This window comes from Nerophis lumbriciformis, linkage group LG03, assembly GCF_033978685.3.
Source record: "Nerophis lumbriciformis linkage group LG03, RoL_Nlum_v2.1, whole genome shotgun sequence".
Lineage (NCBI taxonomy): Eukaryota > Metazoa > Chordata > Actinopteri > Syngnathiformes > Syngnathidae > Nerophis > Nerophis lumbriciformis.
Genome location: NC_084550.2, coordinates 48,831,961 through 48,853,512, shown reverse-complemented (window position 1 = coordinate 48,853,512; position 21,552 = coordinate 48,831,961). Strand labels below are relative to the sequence as shown.

General features: G+C 39.2%; 2 protein-coding genes across 13 annotated transcripts in view; one reads left to right on the top strand and one right to left on the bottom strand.

The window, feature by feature from the left end:
- atp2b2 (ATPase plasma membrane Ca2+ transporting 2) overlaps positions 1–21,552 on the bottom strand; it is a 291,015-nt gene that overhangs the window by 256,138 nt on the left and 13,325 nt on the right. The window contains exon 1 of one of the 10 annotated variants that reach the window (XM_061938426.2): positions 9,194–9,277. The exons of the other annotated variants lie outside the window; for them this stretch is intronic. The gene's annotated coding sequence lies outside the window, so the exon portion shown is untranslated. Of the gene's footprint in view, positions 1–9,193; positions 9,278–21,552 lie in introns of those variants that run through there. 10 annotated transcript variants of the gene reach the window in all.
- On the top strand, positions 306–9,158 carry LOC133586035 (E3 SUMO-protein ligase ZBED1-like). Of its 3 annotated transcripts, XM_061938398.2 has the most exons (5): positions 306–525; positions 6,797–6,917; positions 6,999–7,138; positions 7,244–7,321; positions 8,373–9,158. In XM_061938398.2, exons 1-5 carry the CDS (start codon positions 415–417, stop codon positions 8,688–8,690), a joined length of 768 nt encoding a protein of 255 aa, XP_061794382.2. In that variant the 5' UTR covers positions 306–414; the 3' UTR covers positions 8,691–9,158. The 3 variants fall into 3 exon arrangements, with proteins under 3 accessions (XP_061794382.2, XP_061794367.1, XP_061794375.1); XM_061938383.2 differs by having other exon boundaries at positions 312–525; positions 7,244–9,156; XM_061938391.2 differs by lacking the exon at positions 306–525 and adding an exon at positions 6,472–6,679 and having other exon boundaries at positions 7,244–9,155.

The following is a 21,552-nucleotide window of genomic DNA, read 5'->3' as shown; positions in this document are numbered from 1 at the left end:
TTCTGCCTAGCAACAAGATTTACCTACTCACTATTGTTTTTTAAAGCATTAGCACATAAGCAATAATGCGAATGAGAGATAATTTATTCGTCATCAAGGACTTACACTCCCTCCATTCTCCAAACTTCTCCTACTGTACTCGCCCATTAGGCTCCGTCAACGTCGCCAAAGCTCAGTGCGAGCCAAGACGAGCATCTGTGGCAGCCAAATACTCTAAATGAAAGCAAACAAATCATCTCCTGGGGAAATAGTGTGTGTTTATTTATTTGTGTATGTGTGTGTGTATGTGTGTGTGTGTGTGTATGTGTGTGCGTACGTAGCCAATCAAGTGCTGAACTGAGGAGTGACTCTACACAACTACAAAGAAATGACATCATCAACAGCACCAGATGGCACTGTCACTTATCCTAATGCATGCCATTACGACTCGGCGCTACCTGGGCATCGAACACGCGGCTCGCTTTACTTCAGAGATGCTCGTCCCTGGATGTGAGAGAAACGCCGTGGCGGCCGGCAGAGCTCCAGGTCGGTGGTTCTTTAGTGGTATTGTGTTGGCTCTCCAAGTACCACCATAATGAACAACATTGAAACACGGTAGCGTGGTAGGCCTAGGTATTCATTAAAACAAGGCAGATGTTTTAATAAGTATATCATGTATACCATGACAGTATGTCCTTCACAAGTGTATGTAAACTTTTGACCACGACTGTATGTGGCTCGCAACGCCATTCAACGTGGTCTACCACGTCGTTTAACGAAGTCCGTCATGCCAGTTAAAGTGCCCCGTCACATCATTTTTGTGGTCTGCCACGTTGTCATTCAAGGTGGCCTGCCACTTCCTTTAATGTGGCCCACTGAAGGCAGCCATAATCGCGACGTGGCCCTCAAAAAACGAGTTTGATACCCCTGGAAAATGTGGAATATTCCGCAAGTCACATGGTTCACAGGAATGATATATTTTCAACTGTGACTCTGGGGGTAACATGACTCAACACAGTCCTGTTACCTTATTTATATTTATTTTTATATGTTACACTGCAAAAAGTCAGTGTTGAAAAACAAGAAAAAATAATACAAAAATTAGGGATATTTTATTTGAACTAAACAAAATTATCTGCCACTAGAACAAGAAAATTTGGCTTGTCAAGACTTTCCAAAACAAGTAAAATTACCTCAATGAACCCCAAAATACCTTAAAATAAGTATATTCTCACTAATAACAAGTGCACTTTTCTTGGTAGAAAAAATAGACCTTTTTGCTCAATATGTTGACAAATATTCTTAAATGAGGTAAATGCTAGTGCCATTATATCTGACATAATGATATGCGCTCGGCATTACATTTCTTGAAACCAGCAAACTTATACTAAAAACTGATTTATTGTTCTTAATGGAAAGGCAACAAGGCAACCGCTTGTTACTCTCGGGGTCTCCTAGCCACTCAGGCAAATCATATAGTCTAAATATGCATTTTTCCATCGATAACATGACATCATAGCACCAAGTGCGTGCTCTTTCAGTCAATTAGTGGGCATATATACATCACGGCCCCCGGCCAAAATTTTTTGAACTGTAATTTTGAGGAATTTATCTGAATGTGCATGAACTATTTCTGTTCAAAATTGTTTGAAATGTCACATGTTAAATGTTTAAATATTAACTGTCAGTTTGCTGTACTGTGCCAACTGTGCTACCATAAGAGTACATATTTTCTATTGTTTCATTGAAAATAAAACAGCAAAGTCCATTTGGCTGTCGTCTGTTTTAATTATGAAACACAATTGTGTCAAAGTCCTGATTTTTTTTTTCATGCTTGAAATAAGAAATTATTACTTTAAAAAAAGTAGTTTTATACTTGTGAGTGTTGATGACAAAGCTTTGCAACAGTTGATATTCTAGTTTCAAGCATGTTTTACTCAATATAGGTCATCAAATCTCAGCAACAAGCTGTAATATCTTACTGAGATCATTTAGGACCAAAACCCTTAAAACAAGTAAAACACTCTAACATAAAATCTGCTAAGTGAGAAGAATTATCTTATCAGACAAAAAAAAAGAAGCAAATATCACCCTTATTTGAGATATTTAATCTTACTTAGATTTCAGTTTTTGCAGTGTTGTTTATTTATTTATTAAACATTTTGGTTGATTTACCGTATTTGACGGACCATAGGGCGCACCGGATTATAAGACGCACTGCCGAGGAGCGGGTCGAGTCAAGTGTCGACATGGACTACAAAGGCGGCCGCGCGCAAATTTTCAGGACTTATGTAGATCCCAAATACAGATCAGCAGGTACCAGAAGGTACGAAAAGTTGCTTTTGCATAATATTGCGAAACAAAACACCAGATAATATGTCTTACCTAATACACACACACCATAATAATCGTAGAAGCACAGTACAATCCATCAAGCGGTGCGGCTTCATAGCTTACCAAAGTCGTACTAAAACATTTTGATAGATTTTTAAGAACCGTGTGTAATGTTCTATATTGTCAATGGAACATTTAAAATTAGAGATGTCCGATAATATCGGACTGATGATATTATCGGCCGATAAATGCTTTAAAACGTATCTATTTCAAAATTATCGGTATCTGTTTCAAAAAGTAAAATGTATGACTTTTTAAAACGCCGCTGTGTACACGGACGTAGGGAGAAGTACAGAGCGCCAATTAACCTTGTAAGGCACTGCCTTTGCGTGCCGGCCCAGTCACATAATATCTACGGCTTTTCACACACAAGTGAATGCCATGCATATTTGGTCAACAGCCATACAGGTCACACTGAGGGTGGTCGTATAAACAACTTTAACACTGTTACAAATATGCGCCACACTGTGAACCCACACCAAACAAGAATGACAAACACATTTCGGGAGAACATCTGCACCGTGACACAACATAAACACAACAGAACAAATACCCAGAACCCCTTGCAGCATTAACTCTTCCAGGACGCTGCAATATACACCCCCGCTACCGCTAGGAGGGATAAAACAAGCAAAAGACAAATTCACTAAAATGGCCAATAAGTAAGTGGGTTTAAAAACTAGAGTGCCACCTACTGGATAATAAATAAATAATCCCACACACTTGAGACGAGATGGCTCCATTTAAGGCAGGGGTTTTCAAACTAATTTCAGAACGGGAGCCACCTGGAGAAAAATCCACTCCCCAATTGGGCCGGACTGGTAAAATCACGGCACGATAACTTAAAATTAAAGACAACTTCAAATTGTTTTCTTTGTTTAAAAAATAAAACAAGCACATTCTGGAATTGTACAAGTCATAATGTTGTTTTTTTGTTTTGTTTTTTACACTCATGTTGCGGTTAATAGTATTCTACCTTTATTTGTCATTATTTAAACTTTATACATTATGTGATAAAGTTCATCAGTCAACTCATTGGTGTTAATTTTCAATCAAGATAAAAATATAAAAATCAAATTACAGGATGTTATTTATGTAGTGTGCTCATTTTCCTCAACTGGTGCACTAACATCTTGTGTAGGGATGTCCGATAATGGCTTTTTGCGGATATCCGATATTGTCCAACTCTTTAATTACCGATACCAATATCGACCGATGTATACAGTCGTGGAATTAACACATTATTATGCCTAATTTGGACAACCAGGTATGGTGAAGATAAGGTACTTTAAAAAAATATATATATAATAAAATATTTTTAAATTAAAAACATTTTCTTGAATAAAAAAGAAAGTAAAACAATATAAAAACAGTTACATAGAAACTAGTAATTAATGAAAATGAGTAAAATTAACTGTTAAAGGTTAGTACTATTAGTGGACCAGCAGCACGCACAATCATGTGTGCTTACGGACTGTATCCCTTGCAGACTGTATTGATATATATTGATATATAATGTAGGAACCGGAATTATAATAACAGAAAGAAACAACCCTTTTGTGTGAATGAGTGTGAATGAGTGTACGGTAAATGGGGGAGGGAGGTTTGTTGGGTTGGTGCACTAATTGTAAGTGTATCTTGTGTTTTTTATGTTGATTTAATAAAAATAAAATAAAAAATAAATAAAAAAACTATACCGATAATAAAAAACCTAAACAGATAATTTCCGATATTACATTTTAACGCATTTATCGGTAGGCCGATATCATCGGACATCTCTAATCATGTGCTTGATTTTTTTTTATTTTTTTTACATATGTAGCATCGTCAGGGCCGGCCCGTGGCATAGGCCGTATAGGCAAATGCTAAGGGCGCCGTCCATCAGGGGGCGCCATGCCAGTGCCACAAATGTTGGAGGAAAAAAAAAAGAAAAAAAAGTTGTTACTATTATTTCTATATACAAAAAAATAATCTCACGTTAATTAAAATGCAAAGTAAAGCCTATTTAATAGAAATATTATTTGTTACAACATTACGCCCCCCCTCCTCCCCCCGCACGGTGCGCCCCCTCCCTTCCCGTATCATGACTCTTTTTGGACGTCACCACATCAAAAAATCAACACAAGATGTCAAAACGGCCAAAACTGTCAGGTGCCCAGGGAAGAAAAAAGAGAAAAGAAGAGGAGAAACGAGAAAAGACAGAGGTAGCAGGTAGGTAACGTTAGCCTACATGAAATTATTTGTCTGTTACAGAATGTGATAGTAACCTGGCTTTTTAGCATTAAGCTAATATTACATGATTCGGCAATTGCTAATCAATAAATAGCTAGTTCTGTTTTAACGTTGGGTTAATATTGTGGAGGGGGCTAAATTGTTATGGAAAATAATAATGTAACGTTAGGTAATTACAGTACTCCCACCTTACATTCCTCAGGGACATTTGTATTAGATGGGTTGTACTTGTATAGATCTTTTAAGCAGGTGTTTTTTGTTTACATTGTTATTGCCTTCTGGTTAGCTAATGTTTGCCCTGCAGGTAATAGTCACTTTTCCACCCCTTTATATATTAGGTATAGTTGTAAGTAAAAAAAAAAGGTCAAAGACAAAGCTATTCGGGTTCTTGTGAGTATATACACTTCACTGCCGATGTGGGGGGGGGCGCCACCTAAAATCTTGCCTAGGGCGCCAGATTGATTAGGGCCGGGCCTGAGCATCGTCCACAAAGAATTGCTATTGTGACATCTAGTGGACACATTTAGAACAGCAGTTTCTTTCATTCAAAAATTTCAGCCGGATAAAACCTGTTTGCGGGCCTGAACTGGCCCGCAGGCCGTACGTTTGACAACCCTGATTTAAGGCCTAAAAATGGTGTTGTCAAGGCTGGGTTTGTTCTCCCGAAATGCAGACGGACGACTCCGGACGTGGCGTGCAGGTTGGAACATTATTTATTCCACAAAATATCAACGTAGTACGAAAAAACAGAAAACAAGTCGCACTCGTAGCTAATGCTACTAGTGATGGGTCCGGCAACACAGATGCATCGGCGCATGCGTCGAGCTCATAGAGCGAAACCCTGTGTCGGTGCGCGTACCGCTTTTAGAAAGTCACGTGACCGATCATGAGCTGTTTTGGTCACGTGACCGATACGCGAACTGTGTCGCACTCCCGCCTCCTCTGTGCCCTGTGAGCGGGTCTTTTCTACAGTCGGAGAAATAATAACTAAGAAGAGACGACTGAAGTGTTGATACCAACCAAACTAAACCCCCCCCCCCCCCTCTATATCCCACACCCCGGATTGTAAATAATGTAAATAATTCAATGTATATACTCTGATGATTAACTTGTGTGATGACTGTATTATGATGTTAGTATATATCTGTATCATTAATCAATTTAAGTGGACCCCGAATTAAACAAGTTGAAAAACTTATTGGGGGGTTACCATTTAGTGGTCAATTGTACGGAATATGTACTTCACTGTGCAACCTACTAATAAAAGTCTCAATCAATCAATGAAAGAAATCGTCTAAAAAATTTTTAATAAAAATGTGTAAAAAATTAATTAAAAAAAATCCCAGTCCACAAGCATCCTCATTCACAACACATTCTCTTAGATTTCCATGTTATTATACATGTTCACATTTTTTATTGACTGTATCTAAAAAAGATAAAAATATATTTTTATTTAAATGAAGATATGAAATAATCCTAAATGAAATACAATGACTTGGTTTATATTATTGTATATACTAGGTCATAAAATCAGTGTCAGTTGAGTCGGTCCATAGGTTGCCTGTAGCGATTTTTAATGTCCAGCAGATGTCAGTATTTAGTGACACAGTATCGACACAGTATCAATACAGTTTTGCAATGTGTCGAAACGCTTCATGACGCCTCATCAACCCATCACTAAATGCTACTATTAGCATGGACTAGTGATGGGTCCGGCAACACCGATGCATCGGCGCATGCGTCGAGTTCATAGAGCGAAACCCTGTGTCGGTGCGCGTATCGCTTTTAGAAAGTCACGTGACCGAACACGAGCTGTTCCGGTCATGTGACCGATCATGAGCTGTTCCGGTCACGTGACCGATACGCGACCTGTGTCGCACTGACACCTGCGCGCCAAACTGTGTTTATAAGGAAGCGCATCTGTCAACGAGATGCTGCTGCCAACAGAATTCCCGCACTTCTGTCGTTGGTCAGTTCTAATTTATCGTCGTCGGAGATCATGGAGCAGCCTACTCATGGAAAAAGAAAGAGTTCCGCCGTGTGGGAATATTTTGATCATATATAGGAAACAAAGGTATTTGTGTTCATTTCCTTGTCGTTTCATCCTCTTCTCTCAAAGTTTCCACTTGATCTTTTAGAATTAGGAATCTCTTCAAAATGATTCTTAGTTTACTATTCATATTTTCTGCAGGTTAAATGTCGCATTTGTACGACAGAATTGTCGTACGTCAACAAATCCACCTCCTCAATGCTGAGGCATTATAGGGCCAGGCATGAACATGAAGTTCCAGAGACACCCAGGATAAACTCAGGTATACAGCCATTCTACAATTACTCAGTTTCTTTTTTGAGAATTAATTCCCTTCTTCTTTACCTCAATTTTAACCATCAAGCTACCAGGAAGCAGATGCTGGATGAGGCTCTGCTGAACTTCATTGTGACGGACTGCCAGCCCCTCAGCATTGTGGAGAGTGAAGGGTTCAGGGAACTGGTGCAGGTCCTTGAGCCATCATATGTTTTGCCTACCAGAAAGGTTTGTGTGGAAATTATCTAAAGTTGTAGTTGATACATCCAATTTATTTCATATTTAAATTGAATACGTTGAGTTGCTTTTGGTTTGACTTGATGTTATTTTCAGACCATCAAAAAAACACTGGAGAAAAAATATGAGGAGGAACGGGAACGAGTGAAATTGGAAGTACAGCAAGCTGTGGCAGTGAGTATAACAGCTGACATGTGGACATCTGTAAACATGGAGGCTTACTTGGCTCTTACCTGTCACTACATAAATGATAATTTGCAGTTGTGTACATCTGTGTTGGGTGTGCAATACTTTCCACAAAGTCACACTGCTGACAATTTGGCCCAGGTCAAAAGGGGCATGATGGCGGACTGGGCCATAACTAATAAAGTAAAGTGTTTTGTGACCGACGCAGCACCAAACATGATTGCATCCACTAGACAGCTCCAAATTCGACACTCAATTTGCATTGCACATAGTCTTAATTTATTAGTTAGAAAATCATGTGACCAGATCCCCACACTTGCATCCATCAGACACAAAGCTAGGCACATTGTCACATACTTCAGATCGAGTACTACAGCTAAGGAGAAGCTTGCTCAAGTGCAGCAACAGATGGGACGGCCAACCCTGAAACTCATCAATGAGGTGGCAACACGCTGGAACAGCACATATGAAATGCTGTCAAGGCTACATGATGAGAAGGAGTCAGTGTGGGTATCTCTGGCCTCTCTAAAAACAGATTTGACTCCACTTACAGCTGATGAGTTTGACATCATAGGAGAAACACTTATTGTGCTTGCTCCTTTCCATCAAGCCACAGTGGAGTTGTCTGAGGAGAGGCGAGTGTCAGGGTCAAAGGTCATCCCGATGATGAAAATGCTCTACGTTGCACTAGAGCATAGTGCTTCAACCTTGCAAACACAGGCAGCCAAACACCTCCATGAAAATTTGAAGCGTCGAGTCACAGACACTGCTTCCAATATGGAGTCATTAAGTGTGTTGACCCTAGCAACACTTCTTGACCCCAGATTTAAATCACTCGGGTTCCGCAATTCTTTTAAATTGAATGACGCCATCATTCGGCTACGTTCCGAATGTGCGTCTGTCATCGGACGCACAAATGAGCCCCTGCCAGGACCATCTGCAGAACAGCTGTCTGCACCCACTTCAGGCATTTATTCAGCATTATTTGTTTGTTGTTGTTTGAAATCATGTAATAAAATGCATATTTTTTGTTTTTAAGATAACCTTTGGAAACATCTGGATATGGAAGTGGGAAGGCAGACAAAAAAACTCTACTGCAGATGCCATACAAGAGGTCCAACGTTACCTGGCAGAGGGAAATGTAGCTAGGTCCCAGGACCCATTGAAATACTGGGACCAACAGAAGACCACCTTCCCAAACCTCTTCCAACTATCACTTCATTTCCTCTGCACTCCCGCCTCCTCTGTGCCCTGTGAGCGGGTATTTTCTACAGCCGGAGAAATAATAACCAAGAAGAGAAATAGGCTAAAATTTAATACATTGGGAAAAACTGGTTTTTTGAATAAAAATATGTAAATAAAAACAACAAAATCCCAGTCCACAAGCATCATCATTCACAACACGTTCTCTTAGATTTCCATGTTATGATACATGTTCACATTATTTATTGACTGTATCTAAAAAAGATACAAATATATTTTTATTTAAATGAAGATATGAAATAATCCTAAATTAAATACAATGACTTGATTTATATTATTGTATATGCTAGGTCATGTGGTGCTGAATTTCCCCCAGGGATCAATAAAGTACTTTCTATTCTATCCTATTCTATAAAATCAGTGTCAGTTGAGTCGGTCCATAGGTTGCCTGTAGGGATTTTTAATGTCCAGCAGATGTCAGTATTTAGTGACACAGTATCAATACAGTATCAATACAGTTTTGCAATGTGTCGAAACGCTTCATGAGGCCTCATTAACCCATCACTAGCATGGACTATGGACAAGAAATAAACACGTAACTTTGGCATGAAACAAACAACTCACGTAGCAGGGTTGCATGAAGCAAATAAAACTCACGTGGACACGGCATGAAGTGAACAAACAGCATAAACTTTGGCATTGCATGAAACAATGACACCAGGACAACTCCCCGGCAATGGCAGGCTTACATAATGCCTCTGATTAGTGCTCGGCTAGCAGGTGAGCGGCCGAACACTAATCAGAGACAGGTGAACATAATTAGCAACCATGGCAACCAAAACAAACTCAGGGAGGTGCACAAACAGGACCTCAAGGAGTCCAAAACTAACAAAAAAACATGATCCTGTGTCTTTTGATTGTGTGCCTGTGACTTGACAGTGACTAAAGACCAAACTCTGCTGCACAAAGTGCAGACTGTGCAATATTTAGGTCCTTTAGAGCAAAAGTAAAAGTATAATTGGACTTCATGAACTTCAACGCCATATGGCAGGCGGGAGTTAAATACAATGTGAGCAGATGCTCACACCATATGATCAGCACACTGGCGTGCCTGTCAGTGGAAAATATAGATGTTATTGGCACATTCAGCATCTTTATTGTCAACTGTGACTGGAACAAGTGTTTGCTATAGTATAAACATACAAAACCCCAAAACCAGTGAAATTGGCACGTTGTGTAAATGTTAAATAAAAACAGAATATAATGATTTGCAAATTATTTTCAACTTATATTCAATTGAATAGACTGCAAAGACAAGATACTTAACGTTCAAACTGGAAAACTTTGTTATTTTTTTGCAAATATTAGCTCATTTGGAATTTGATGCCTGCAGCATGTTTCAAAAAAGCTGGCACAAGTGGCAAAAAAGACTGAGAAAGTTGAGGAATGCTCATCAAACACTTATTTGGAACATCCCACAGGTGAACAGGCTAATGGGGAACAGGTGGGTGCCATGATTGGGTATAAAAGCAACTTCCATGAAATGCTCAGTCATTCACAAACAAGGATGGGGCGAGGGTCATCACTTTGTGAACAAATGCGTGAGCAAATTGTCCAACAGTTTAAGAACAACATTTCTCAACCAGCTATTGCAAGGAATTTAGCGATGTCACCATCTACGGTCTGTAAAATCATCCAAAGGTTCAGAGAATCTGGAGAAATCACGGACCTTCGATCCTTCAGTCTAAGTAACACTTCAGAAAACCACTGTCAGTAACTACATTTGGTCGCTACATCTGTAAGTCAAAGTTAAAACTCTACTATGCAAAGCGAAAGCCATTTATCAACAACACCCAGAAACGCTGCCGGCTTCGCCGGGCCCGAGCTCATCTATGATGGACTGATGCAAAGTGGAAAAGTGTTCTGTGGGCTGACGAGTCCACATTTCAAATAGTTTTTAAAAACTGTGGATGTCGTGTCCTCCGGACCAAAGAGGAAAAGAACCATCCCGGATTGTTATAGGTTTTGGAGCAACATATGTTGCCATCCAAGCAACGTTATCATGGACGCCCCTGCTTATTTCAGCAAGACAATGCCAAGCCACGTGTTACAACAGCGTGGCTTCATAAAAGAGTGCAGGTACTAGACTGGCCTGCCTGTAGTCCAGACCTGTCTCCCATTGAAAATGTGTGGCGCATTATGAAGCCTAAAATACCACAACGGAGACCCCGGACTGTTGAACAACTTAAGCTGTACATCAAGCAACAATGGAAAAGAATTCCACCTGAAAAGCTTCAAAAATTGGTTTCCTCAGTTCCCAAACATTTGTTGAGTGTTGTTAAAAGGAAAGGCCATGTAACACAGTGGTAAAAATGCCCCTGTGCCAACTTTTTTGCAATGTGTTGCTGCCATTAAATTCTAAGTTCATGATAATTTGCAAAAAAAAAATTCAGTTTCTCAGTTGGAACATTAAATATATTGTCTTTGTAGTCTATTCAATTGAATATAAGTTGAAAAGGATTTGCAAATCATTGTATTCTGTTTATATTTACGATACACAATGTGCCAACTTCACTGGTTTTGGGTTTTGTAATTCAATACAGGGATATTCAAATACACTGTATTGGGGGGCATATTTTGTTTCTATTCTAGAGAACCACCATCCTCTGCAGTAGACATTTGATTTTGGTCAATTGTTTTTAAGGACCTTCTGCAAAAAAAATCTATTTAAATATCCATGACTGCATTTTAAGAATCTGTTGCAAAAGTGTGAGTATCACACACATTTTTTTTTTTTTAAAGTAAACTCGTAAACTACTGGTTGAATAAGCTAGCCCAAATAATGAAAAATGGAGGACCTAAAATTGAACTCTGAGGAACACCACCAACTAAAGAAGCTGAAAAAAATGACTACTGACTGCATCTGAAGTAAACAAGCTACAGCAACACCTTACTTAATTAGATCGCATTACGAAAAATATGTGTTACTGCCAAAAAGGAGAGGACTTACAGTGGTGCCTTGAGGAACGCCTCAGTTATGCAAATCACAAATTTAGACCCAAATGTTTGCTAGTGAAGTGAATTAATTAACTCATATCATGTTTTGCTTATGGTGAAGATTTACATCCAACTTGGAGAAGGCCAACCACCAAGTTTATTTAAAATAGTGGTATTTCAGTTTGAGCTCATAAAAAGATAAGGCCCCTTAGTTTGATATTCGCAGGTGGATTGGATCACTTCTCGTAGGAAAAGAGGCTCTAAGTGAGACGTCGGAATGCAAAAGTGATAACCCTATCCTTGAGAAAAGACTACCTGTCTAGCTCAATTTGAGTTATGACTTAAAGCAGTTCTTTTCCAGACACTTTTGTGAGGCTTGCCCCTGACAGTTTGGTTGTGTTTTAGTTTTTCCTCTATGTATGTGTGTGTGTGTGTGTGTGTGTGTGTGTGTGTGTGTGTGTGTGTGTGTGTGTGTGTGTGTGTGTAGTATTTCCTGTCAACGCTCTTGTTTTGGTTCTGTTTCCTGTTTGTCTCCCCGAGTGCTGTGTCCCCTCAGCTGTGGCTGATTGGCACCTGGCCACACCTGGTGTCAATCAGCCAGCTGCTATTTAAACCTGCCTTCCCCTCCAGTCAGTGCTGGATTACTGTCATTGTCGCTAATACTTGTTGTCACTACTACCTGTCGTTGTAGCTCTGTCTACTTTTGTTCACTCTGCTCATGTCATAGTTCCTTCGTGTCACAGTAAGCGTTTTTGTTTCTTGTCCACAGTTAGCATTTTTGCTATTTTAGTTCATAGCCAAGTTTTGTTGTTACCCTTTTGTTTGTTTTTTTGCCATAGTGTTGAATTAAATCATGTTTTCTCGCTCAATGCCTGCCGTCATCTCTGCATCTTGGGGTTCGTCACCAACAAACTCTGACAACTTTCACACAAACATCTTACATGATCAGGTCGTCCTGTCCTGACTTAGCTCACACCCAGACAGGGAAAGAAGGAGTATATAACTGATGGTTTGGCTTCTCCAAGTTAGGAGTCCTTAATGTTTTGACCTAGACTCCTCCAGGTACTGCAGACCTGCTTAATGACGCTCACTTGTAATAAAGCAACGTTTTGTTCAGCAAAGTGTCTCCGACGTCTCTTTTGATCCAGCCGCACTGCCTGGTTGCCCTCCTGCCCGGGAGGGGGTGACGAGACCAGAAATACACTTCACTAGCAAGGTTCAAATGTCAATCTGCCAATGTGTTTACAGTGGTCTAAGTTCTTCTATAGAACAGGAGAACTGTTGTGGTTTTTTTCGGTATTCATTGCAAAAATGTTTGTCTCCCAAGTTCTGAACTGAACTCGGGAGACGGTATGGTGTCATTCCCAGGCCGGATTTGGCCCCCTGGCCGCCAGTTGAACAGCCCTGTCATACTACAATAAATAATGTAACTTTTAAAGCTTACAAAACAAATCAGCAACATTTGCTCCAGGATGTGCTGCGACTGTACTACTGGCATACGGCGCACCCTGCCTGTGAGGAAATATGGTGCGAGAGAATCCCCCTGGGGACATGCACCTGCACTGTTAGGCCACATGATTAGGTACACTACTCTTTCACAACACAAGAGCCCAGTATGACGGCCAGGTGGCAGCAACATCTAATCTCTCCAAATAGACGAACACAATCACCATAAAAGGCATTTAAATGCTGCGAATGACAAAATAAGTATTTTGTTCAAATTCTCCTTAGCGCCGCCCTAGTGGCTCCCTGGAGTATTTATTAAAAAGGATTGAAAATGGAAAAAAAATGGGGCGGGGGGGGGGGGGGCAAATATTTTTCTTGCTTTAGTAGGGTTTTTGTTTGAGCACAAAAATGACACAAATTGGCCACGTTTTAATATGTTTGTGTGTATGCTTCACTGGTTAACATCGTTTTGTCCGACTAATGTTGGCAGTTCTTGAACTCACCATAGTGTGGACTACGACGCAACGGTTTGCTTACATGTAAAATCTACCACTCCTTTTGTGTCTCATTTTGTCCACCAAACGTTTTATACTGTGTGTGAATGCACAAAGGTGCCCTTTGTCAATGTTATTGACTTGTTAGAGTGCTAATCAGGCATATTTGGTCATGCTAACATGCTATTTAGGCTAGCTGTGTGTACATATTAGGTATGTACATCATTATGCCTCATTTGTAGGTATATTTGAGCTCATTTAATATCATTTACTTTTATCCTCTTTGTATATGATTTAGTTTTTCATGTCTCATGACACATTTCAGATAGTTGTTTGTGTGCCATGTTGTTCCAGACCACAGCAAACATTACCGAGCTTGTCATAGATTGTAATAAATCTATTAAAAGTAGACAGCCTTCCGTTTCCTTTAACTTGGACACACACATCTATACCTTTGGCCATTAAAAGCCAGTAATTTCCAGGAGTTATCTCACCTTCTGAGTAGCCTCTGATTTATTAATGGTTTCTAATGTTGTAAAAATGTGTAGAGTAAATATTACATTTCAACATTTCTGTCAACGAAGATTTGCTTCAGCCTGCGACACATAGTCATTTTGATAGTAGGCTATTATAGCTAATATAGACACTTACATCATGTGTTGTCTTCATTATAACACTTATATAAGACTTTTAAAGTAATTTTGATAGTAGGCTAATATAGCTGATATAGACACTTACGTAATGTGTTGCCTTCATTATAAGACTTATATACGGCTTTTAATTTTTTTGCGGCTCCAGACAGATTTGTTTTTTGGTCCAATATGGCTCTTTCAACGTTTTGGGTTGCCGACCCCTGCTCTAGACACACCAATAAGCTTGTTTATAGATGCACAATAAAACTCCTCATAGGAAGTTGCCGTTTGTTACAACTTTGTGACATGATACAATGCACATTACTGAACATATAAAATATAAATGTGACAGATTGTAGTCAAAGGCTGATTTCCATCTGCATCTCATTGCAAAGAAACAAGCCCAGGTCTCCCACTAATTCAGCATTATAGTGAGTTGCATTTTTCATGCACATCATTTTGCTGTATTGTTTATTGTTTATTGTTTATTGAATGGATCCCCATTAGCTGATGCCAAGGCGACTGCTAGTCTTCCTGGGGTCCATATAGGAGCATACAAAATTAAAATACAAAGAATACATGCATTACCAGACATTATACAATGGAAAAATACAACATAAGATAAAAAGCTAAAAAGCTATTTATCTGGCACAAGTGGAAAGCCAGTCCCTGAAAATAATGCAGACATTAAACCGGTCCGTGGTGCAAAAAAGGTTGAGAACCAGTGTTCTAGAGGACCACGTGATGGAGCCAGCGTACCTTCAGTGCTACATGCACCATAGCTTGACAAATACATGCCTGTTACATTGATAGCAAATGTCAGCTTTTGCTTACCATATTTTCGGGACTATAAGGCGCACTTAAAATCCTTTTTTTTTCTCAAAACTCGACAATGCGCCTTACAACCCGGTGTGCCTAATGTAAGGAATAATTCTGGTTGAGCTTACCCACCTCGAAGCTATTTTATTTGGTACATGTTGTAATGATAAGTGTGATTAGTAGATGGCAGTCAAACATAAGAGATAAGTGTAGGCTGCACTATGATGGCAATATCACTCAAGTAAACCACACCAACATTTTATATGTTCCATTGAAAATATAAAACATTACACGCGGCGCTCAAAAATCTATCAAAATGTTTTAGTACGACTTTGGTAAGTTATGAAGCCGCACCGCTTGAAGGATTGTCGGCGCATTCAACATAAGAGTATTATTAGGGTGTGTATATAAGGTAAGACATATCTGGCATTTTGTTTCGCAATATTATGCAGAAGCAACTTTGCTTACCTTCTGGTACCTGCTGATTCGTATTTGGGATCTGCATAAATCCTGAAAGATTGTGCGCACCTGCCTTTGTAGCCCGTGCTGACGCCATAGTCGATAAGCTTCTTTTTTTCTCTATCTTCTTGTTATGGGACATTCATCCTCTACTGTAGCCATTTCTAATATAAGGTAGTGTAAAGTTCTTACTTATATCTGTCAGTAAACTCGCCATGAAAGCACCAAAACATACCGGTGTAGAGAGTTAACATTATTCACCCAAGGAACTTTAATTATTAGAGATCCGGTCTGACAGTTTTTCACGGGACACATTTCCGGCGGATGAGGAGATGCTGCTCCGTTATTGATTGAAGTAAAGTCTTAATGTCATTAAAACAGTTAGCGCCTTCTTTTGACACTTCTTCCACTCCCGTCCTTGCACGCTACACCGCGACAACAAAGATGACGGGGAGAAGGCGCTGTCGAAGGTGAGCCACGTAAATAAGACCGGGGCATAATATGACTTCTTTAATGCGCCCTAATACAGGGGTCGGCAACCTTCAGCATACAAAGAGCCATTGGAGCCCATTCCTCCCCAAATAAAACCCACCTTTTTATTTATTCTATTTTATTTATTTATTTTTTATCATGTTCTGTTTGTGTTGTGTTGTGTTTGCTCCGTTCTCGTATTATCTTTTAACCTGCCCATTGTACAGCACTTTGGCTACCCCTGTGGTAAATTTTAAATGTGCTTTATAAATAAAGTTGATTTGATTATGATTTGATTTAGAGCCACAAACTCTGTTAGATTCCTAAAATGACGATAACACCACTTATAATTTCCTTACACTTGTGCTATAGGACTTATGAAAATAAACACTTATTTGATGTATTTCTGGGTATAACAAAGCAAATCATCAAATTATTTTGAACATTAGAAAAAAATACACTGTTCCTTCCCTTATTAATGAATAAAAAAATAAAAATCAACTCATTCCAATGTTCTGAAGGCATACGACTATTCATTTGATTAAAAATTTAAAACAACTACAGTACCTAGTCATCAATAAAAACAGCAAATTAATAAAAATGTAAATAAATAAAATGTTTCTCTTTTTTGATCCGTCCATTGCTAGGGGTTGACCGCTAAAAACAATACAATTGCATGGCAGCAAGAGATGAGGGCTGTGACATACATTTCCATTGACAATATATTAAAACGTGTCTTATTTTCATATGACAAGATCCCAGAACTCTCCAAAATAACAACTGTTAAATTAAAATAAACTAAATAAAATGAAATATAATAAATCAAGTAACCATTATTTGTTGACATTCGGTTTCAAAGCCAAAGGGAGCCACGGCGGAGGCATGAAAGAGCCGCGTGCGTCTCCAGAGCCGCGGGTTGCAGACCCCTGGCCTAATATATGAAAAAAGATTGAAAAAAGACCATTCATCGGCAGTGCGCCTTATAATCCGGTGCGACCTATGGTCTGGATAATACGGTACATTGCAATGCATATTTTGGTACCCAACATCAAATTTGAAACCTGCTGATCCTAAAGGACAAAGGTGCCGCTTGTGCGGTATATTTCCGCACAAGCGTATTCAGACTGCAAGAAGAAGAAGGTTTAAGGAAAAATAGGACAGCGGGCATGAGGCCTAGAAAGAAGGACTAGAAATAGAATGGGATGTTAGTCTATCTTTGAATTGGGCTGTCTACAGGGAGATAAGGTGCGATTGAAATGGCCGGCTATAGTGGAGCAGCTCAATCAAGCTGTTACTGGAACAAAAGGAAAGGATTAGAAAAGAATCACCGGTAGCCATTTTAGCCTCTGGGATTCACGTTATGTTGTCAAAAAGGCCTCATCTGCTCCGTCATGGAGGTTGAAATGTTGCTTCAATGCCTCGGAAACACAAGTGAGAATCAGCACAAGGAGGGTCCAGACATGGGTCATATTGTTCCGACTTGCATAGGTTTTTTTCTGCATCACAATTTTTATGCTTTTCCAATCAACCTCAACTGCTCCTGATTTGCTCCAATCAATAACCTGACATTCCGAATGGCAACAAAAGAACTATTAAAGGGGAACATTATCACCAGACCTATGTAAGCATCAATATATACCTTGATGTTGCAGAAAAAAGACCATATATTTTTTTAACCGATTTCCGAACTCTAAATGGGTGAGTTTTGGCGAATTAAACGCCTTTCTATTATTCGCTCTCGGAGCGATGACGTCACAATCCGCCATTTTCTCAAACACATTACAAACACCGAGTCAAATCAGCTCTGTTATTTTCCGTTTTTTCGACTGTTTTCCGTACCTTGGAGACATCATGCCTCGTCGGTGTGTTGTCGGAGGGTGTAACAACACGAACAGGGACGGATTCAAGTTGCACCAGTGGCCCAAAGATGCGAAAGTGGCAAGAAATTGGACGTTTGTTCCGCACACTTTACCGACAAAAGCTATGCTACGACAGAGATGGCAAGAATGTGTGGATATCCTGCGACACTCAAAGCAGATGCATTTCCAACGATAAAGTCAAAGAAATCTGCTGCCAGACCCCCATTGAATCTGCCGGAGTGTGTGAGCAATTCAGGGACAAAGGGCCCTCGGTAGCACGGCAAGCAATGGCGGCAGTTTGTTCCCGCAGACGAGCGAGCTAAACCCCCTGGATGTCTTGGCTCACACCGTCCCTTATGCCACCAAAGATGATCAAGAGAAGAATATCGACCCTAGCTTCCCTGGCCTGCTGACATCAACTCCAAAACTGGACAGATCAGCTTTCAGGAAAAGATAGCGGATGAGGGTATGTCTACGGAATATATTAATTGATGAAAACTGGGCTGTCTGCACTCTCAAAGTGCATGTTGTTGCCAAATGTATTTAATATGCTGTAAACCTAGTTCATAGTTGTTAGTTTCCTTTAATGCCAAACAAACACATACCAATCGTTGGTTAGAAGGCGATTGCCGAATTCGTCCTTGCTTTCTCCCGTGTCGCTGGCTGTCGTGTCGTTTTCGTCGGTTTCGCTTGCATACGGTTCAAACCGATATGGCTCAATAGCTTCAGTTTCTTCTTCAATTTTGTTTTCGCTACCTGCTTCCACACTACAACCATCCGTTTCAATACATGCGTAATCTGTTGAATCGCTTAAGCCGCTGAAATCCGAGTCTGAATCCGAGCTAATGTCGCTATAGCTTGCTGTTCTATGCGCCATGTTTGTTTGTGTTGGCATCACTATGTGACGTCACAGGAAAATGGACGGGTGTATATAGCGATGGTTAAAATCAGGCACTTTGAAGCTTTTTTTAGGGATATTGCGTGATGGGTAAAATTTTGAAAAAAACTTCGAAAAATAAAATAAGCCACTGGGAACTGATTTTTAATGGTTTTAACCCTTCTGAAATTGTGATAATGTTCCCCTTTAAGGCAACTGCTAGGACAGCTGGACACGTGCTGTACTGAGCATGCAGAGATGGCACATGCACAAACAGGACAAAAATGGCAGGAAAGGAAGCCATTCGACCAAGAAATGCAAAAATGCAGGAAAACATCTAAGAAGATGTTGAAGTTGTTGTGCCACAGCAAGCACATCCAAATATGCCCTTGGAGAGAGACTTGGGGTCGGCAACCCAAAATGTTGAAAGAGCCAAATTGGACCAAAAATACAAAAAACAAATCTGTCTGGAGCTGCAAAAAATTAAAAACCTTATATATAGTAAGTCTTATAATGAAGGCAACACATGATGTAAGTGTCTATATTAGCTATAATAGCCTACTATCAAAATGACTATGTGTCGCAGGCTGAAGCAAATCTTCGTTGACAGGCATTTTTAAATTTAACATTTATTCTGCACATTTTTACAACATTAGAAACCATTAGTAAATCGGAGGCTACTCAGAAGGTGAGATAACTCCTGGAAATTACTGGCTTTTAATGACCAAAGGTGTATATGTGTGTGTCCAAGTTTAAGGAAACGGCAGGCGACATCTTCTTCTAATGGACTTATTACAATCTTTGGCAAGCTTGGTAATGTTTGCTGTGGTCTGGAACAACATGGCACACTAACAACTATCTGAAATGCAGCCAATGTTACATACAGATAATGTGTCATGAGACATGCAAAACAAAATTATACACAGAGGATGAAAGTAAAGGATATTAAATGAGCTCAAATACACCTACAAATGAGGCATAATGATGCAATATGTACATACAGCTACCCTAAATAGCATGTTAGCATTGATTAGCCTGCAGTCATGCACTGACCAAATATACCTGATTAGCGCTCCAACAAGTCAATAACGTCAACAAAGCGCACATTTGTGCATTCACGCACAGTATAAAACATTTGGTGAACAAAATGAGAGTGGAAGATTTTACATGTAAACAAACTGTGGCGTCACAGTGCACACTATGGTGAGTTCAAGAACCGCCGAAATTTTTAGGACAAAACAATGTCCTCCAAATAGTCTCATCAGTGAAGCATACACACAAACATATTAAACAGTGGGCTTTCTAACTATTGGAAAGGTTTGTGTTATATTTTTCCTTAAGCAAAAAACACACTAAAACAAAAAAATAATTTTTCCCCCATCTTTCTTCATTTTCCATACTTTTCAAACAAATGCTCCAGGGAGCCAATAGGGCATACTTGCCAACCTTGAGACCTCCGATTTCGGGAGGTGGGGGGAGGGGTGGGCGTGGTCGGGGTGGGAGGGGGGCGTGGTTGGGGGTGTGGCTAAAAGGGGAAGAGTATATTTACAGCTAGAATTCACCAAGTAAAGTATTTCATATATATATATATAATATATATATATATATATATATAACAAATACTTGACGTTCAGTGAATTCTAGCTATATATATATATATATATATATATATTTATTTTATTATATATATATATATATATATATATATATATATATATATATATATATATATATATATATATATATATATATATACGTATATATATATATATATATAAATTTTATTATATATATATATATATATATATATATATATATATATATATATATAAAATAAATTCAGTGTTCATTTATTTACACATATACACACACATACCACTCATCTAGTCATTGTTGAGTTAAGGGTTGAATTGTCCATCCTTGTTTTATTCTCTGTCACTATTTTTCTAACCATGCTGAACTCTGATGATGCATTCTGTGTGGCATGCACAAAAGTGCTTTCATCAAATGCACTAGATGGCAGTATTGTCCTGTTTAAGAGTGTCACAACATTGCTGTTTACGGCAGACAAACTGCTTTACGGTATATAAAAACGTGACTGCTGTTGTTGTGTGTTGTTGCCGCGCTGGGAGGACGTTAATGAAACTGCCTAACAATAAACCCACATAAGAAACCAAGAACTCGCCCTCCATCATTCTACAGTTATAACGTGATTGGGCAGGTACGCTGGTTATATTGTGGGTTAGGGGACTCGGGTCCTCATGGACCTGAGTCCGCCTGAATTTCGGGAGATTTTCGGGAGAAAATTTGTTCCGGGAGGTTTTCGGGAGAGGCGCTGAATTTCGGGAGTCTCCCGGAAAATCCGGGAGGGTTGGCAAGTATGCAATAGGGCGGCACTAGAGAGCTGCGGGTTGCTGACCCCCGCTCGAGTGGAACATTTATGGGACACTTGCACAAAGCATTTTAGTAGAGTACCTAAAGGAACAGAAACGGGACAAACCGTTACCATTAAGTTGGAGTTTGCTGAAAATGTCCCCATTTCCGTAATGTAGTGAAATTTGGTACGGCATTCACATGCTCAAAACTGTGTAACTGGTACTAAAATAACAGATACTTCTTTTTGTTGGATAGTGTCCCAAAAGGAACATAAAATGGCCTTTTGTAAACTATTCCATTAGGCTGGAAGTATACAGAGTGTCCCTTAAAGTCTACACACATGCAAAAATACTCATATTGTCTAATTATACAAAAATATATTTAATAAAGATATCAAATGTAATATGGATATTATCTTTGTTTATCTATTTTTCGTAAATTTGAGTAGATTTACATTTATACTATTATGTACGATATATATATATATATATATATATATATATATATATACATATATATGTACTGTATGTATCTATTAAAAAAAACATAAGACAGGGGTGTCAAAGTCAAGGCCCTTGGGCCAGAT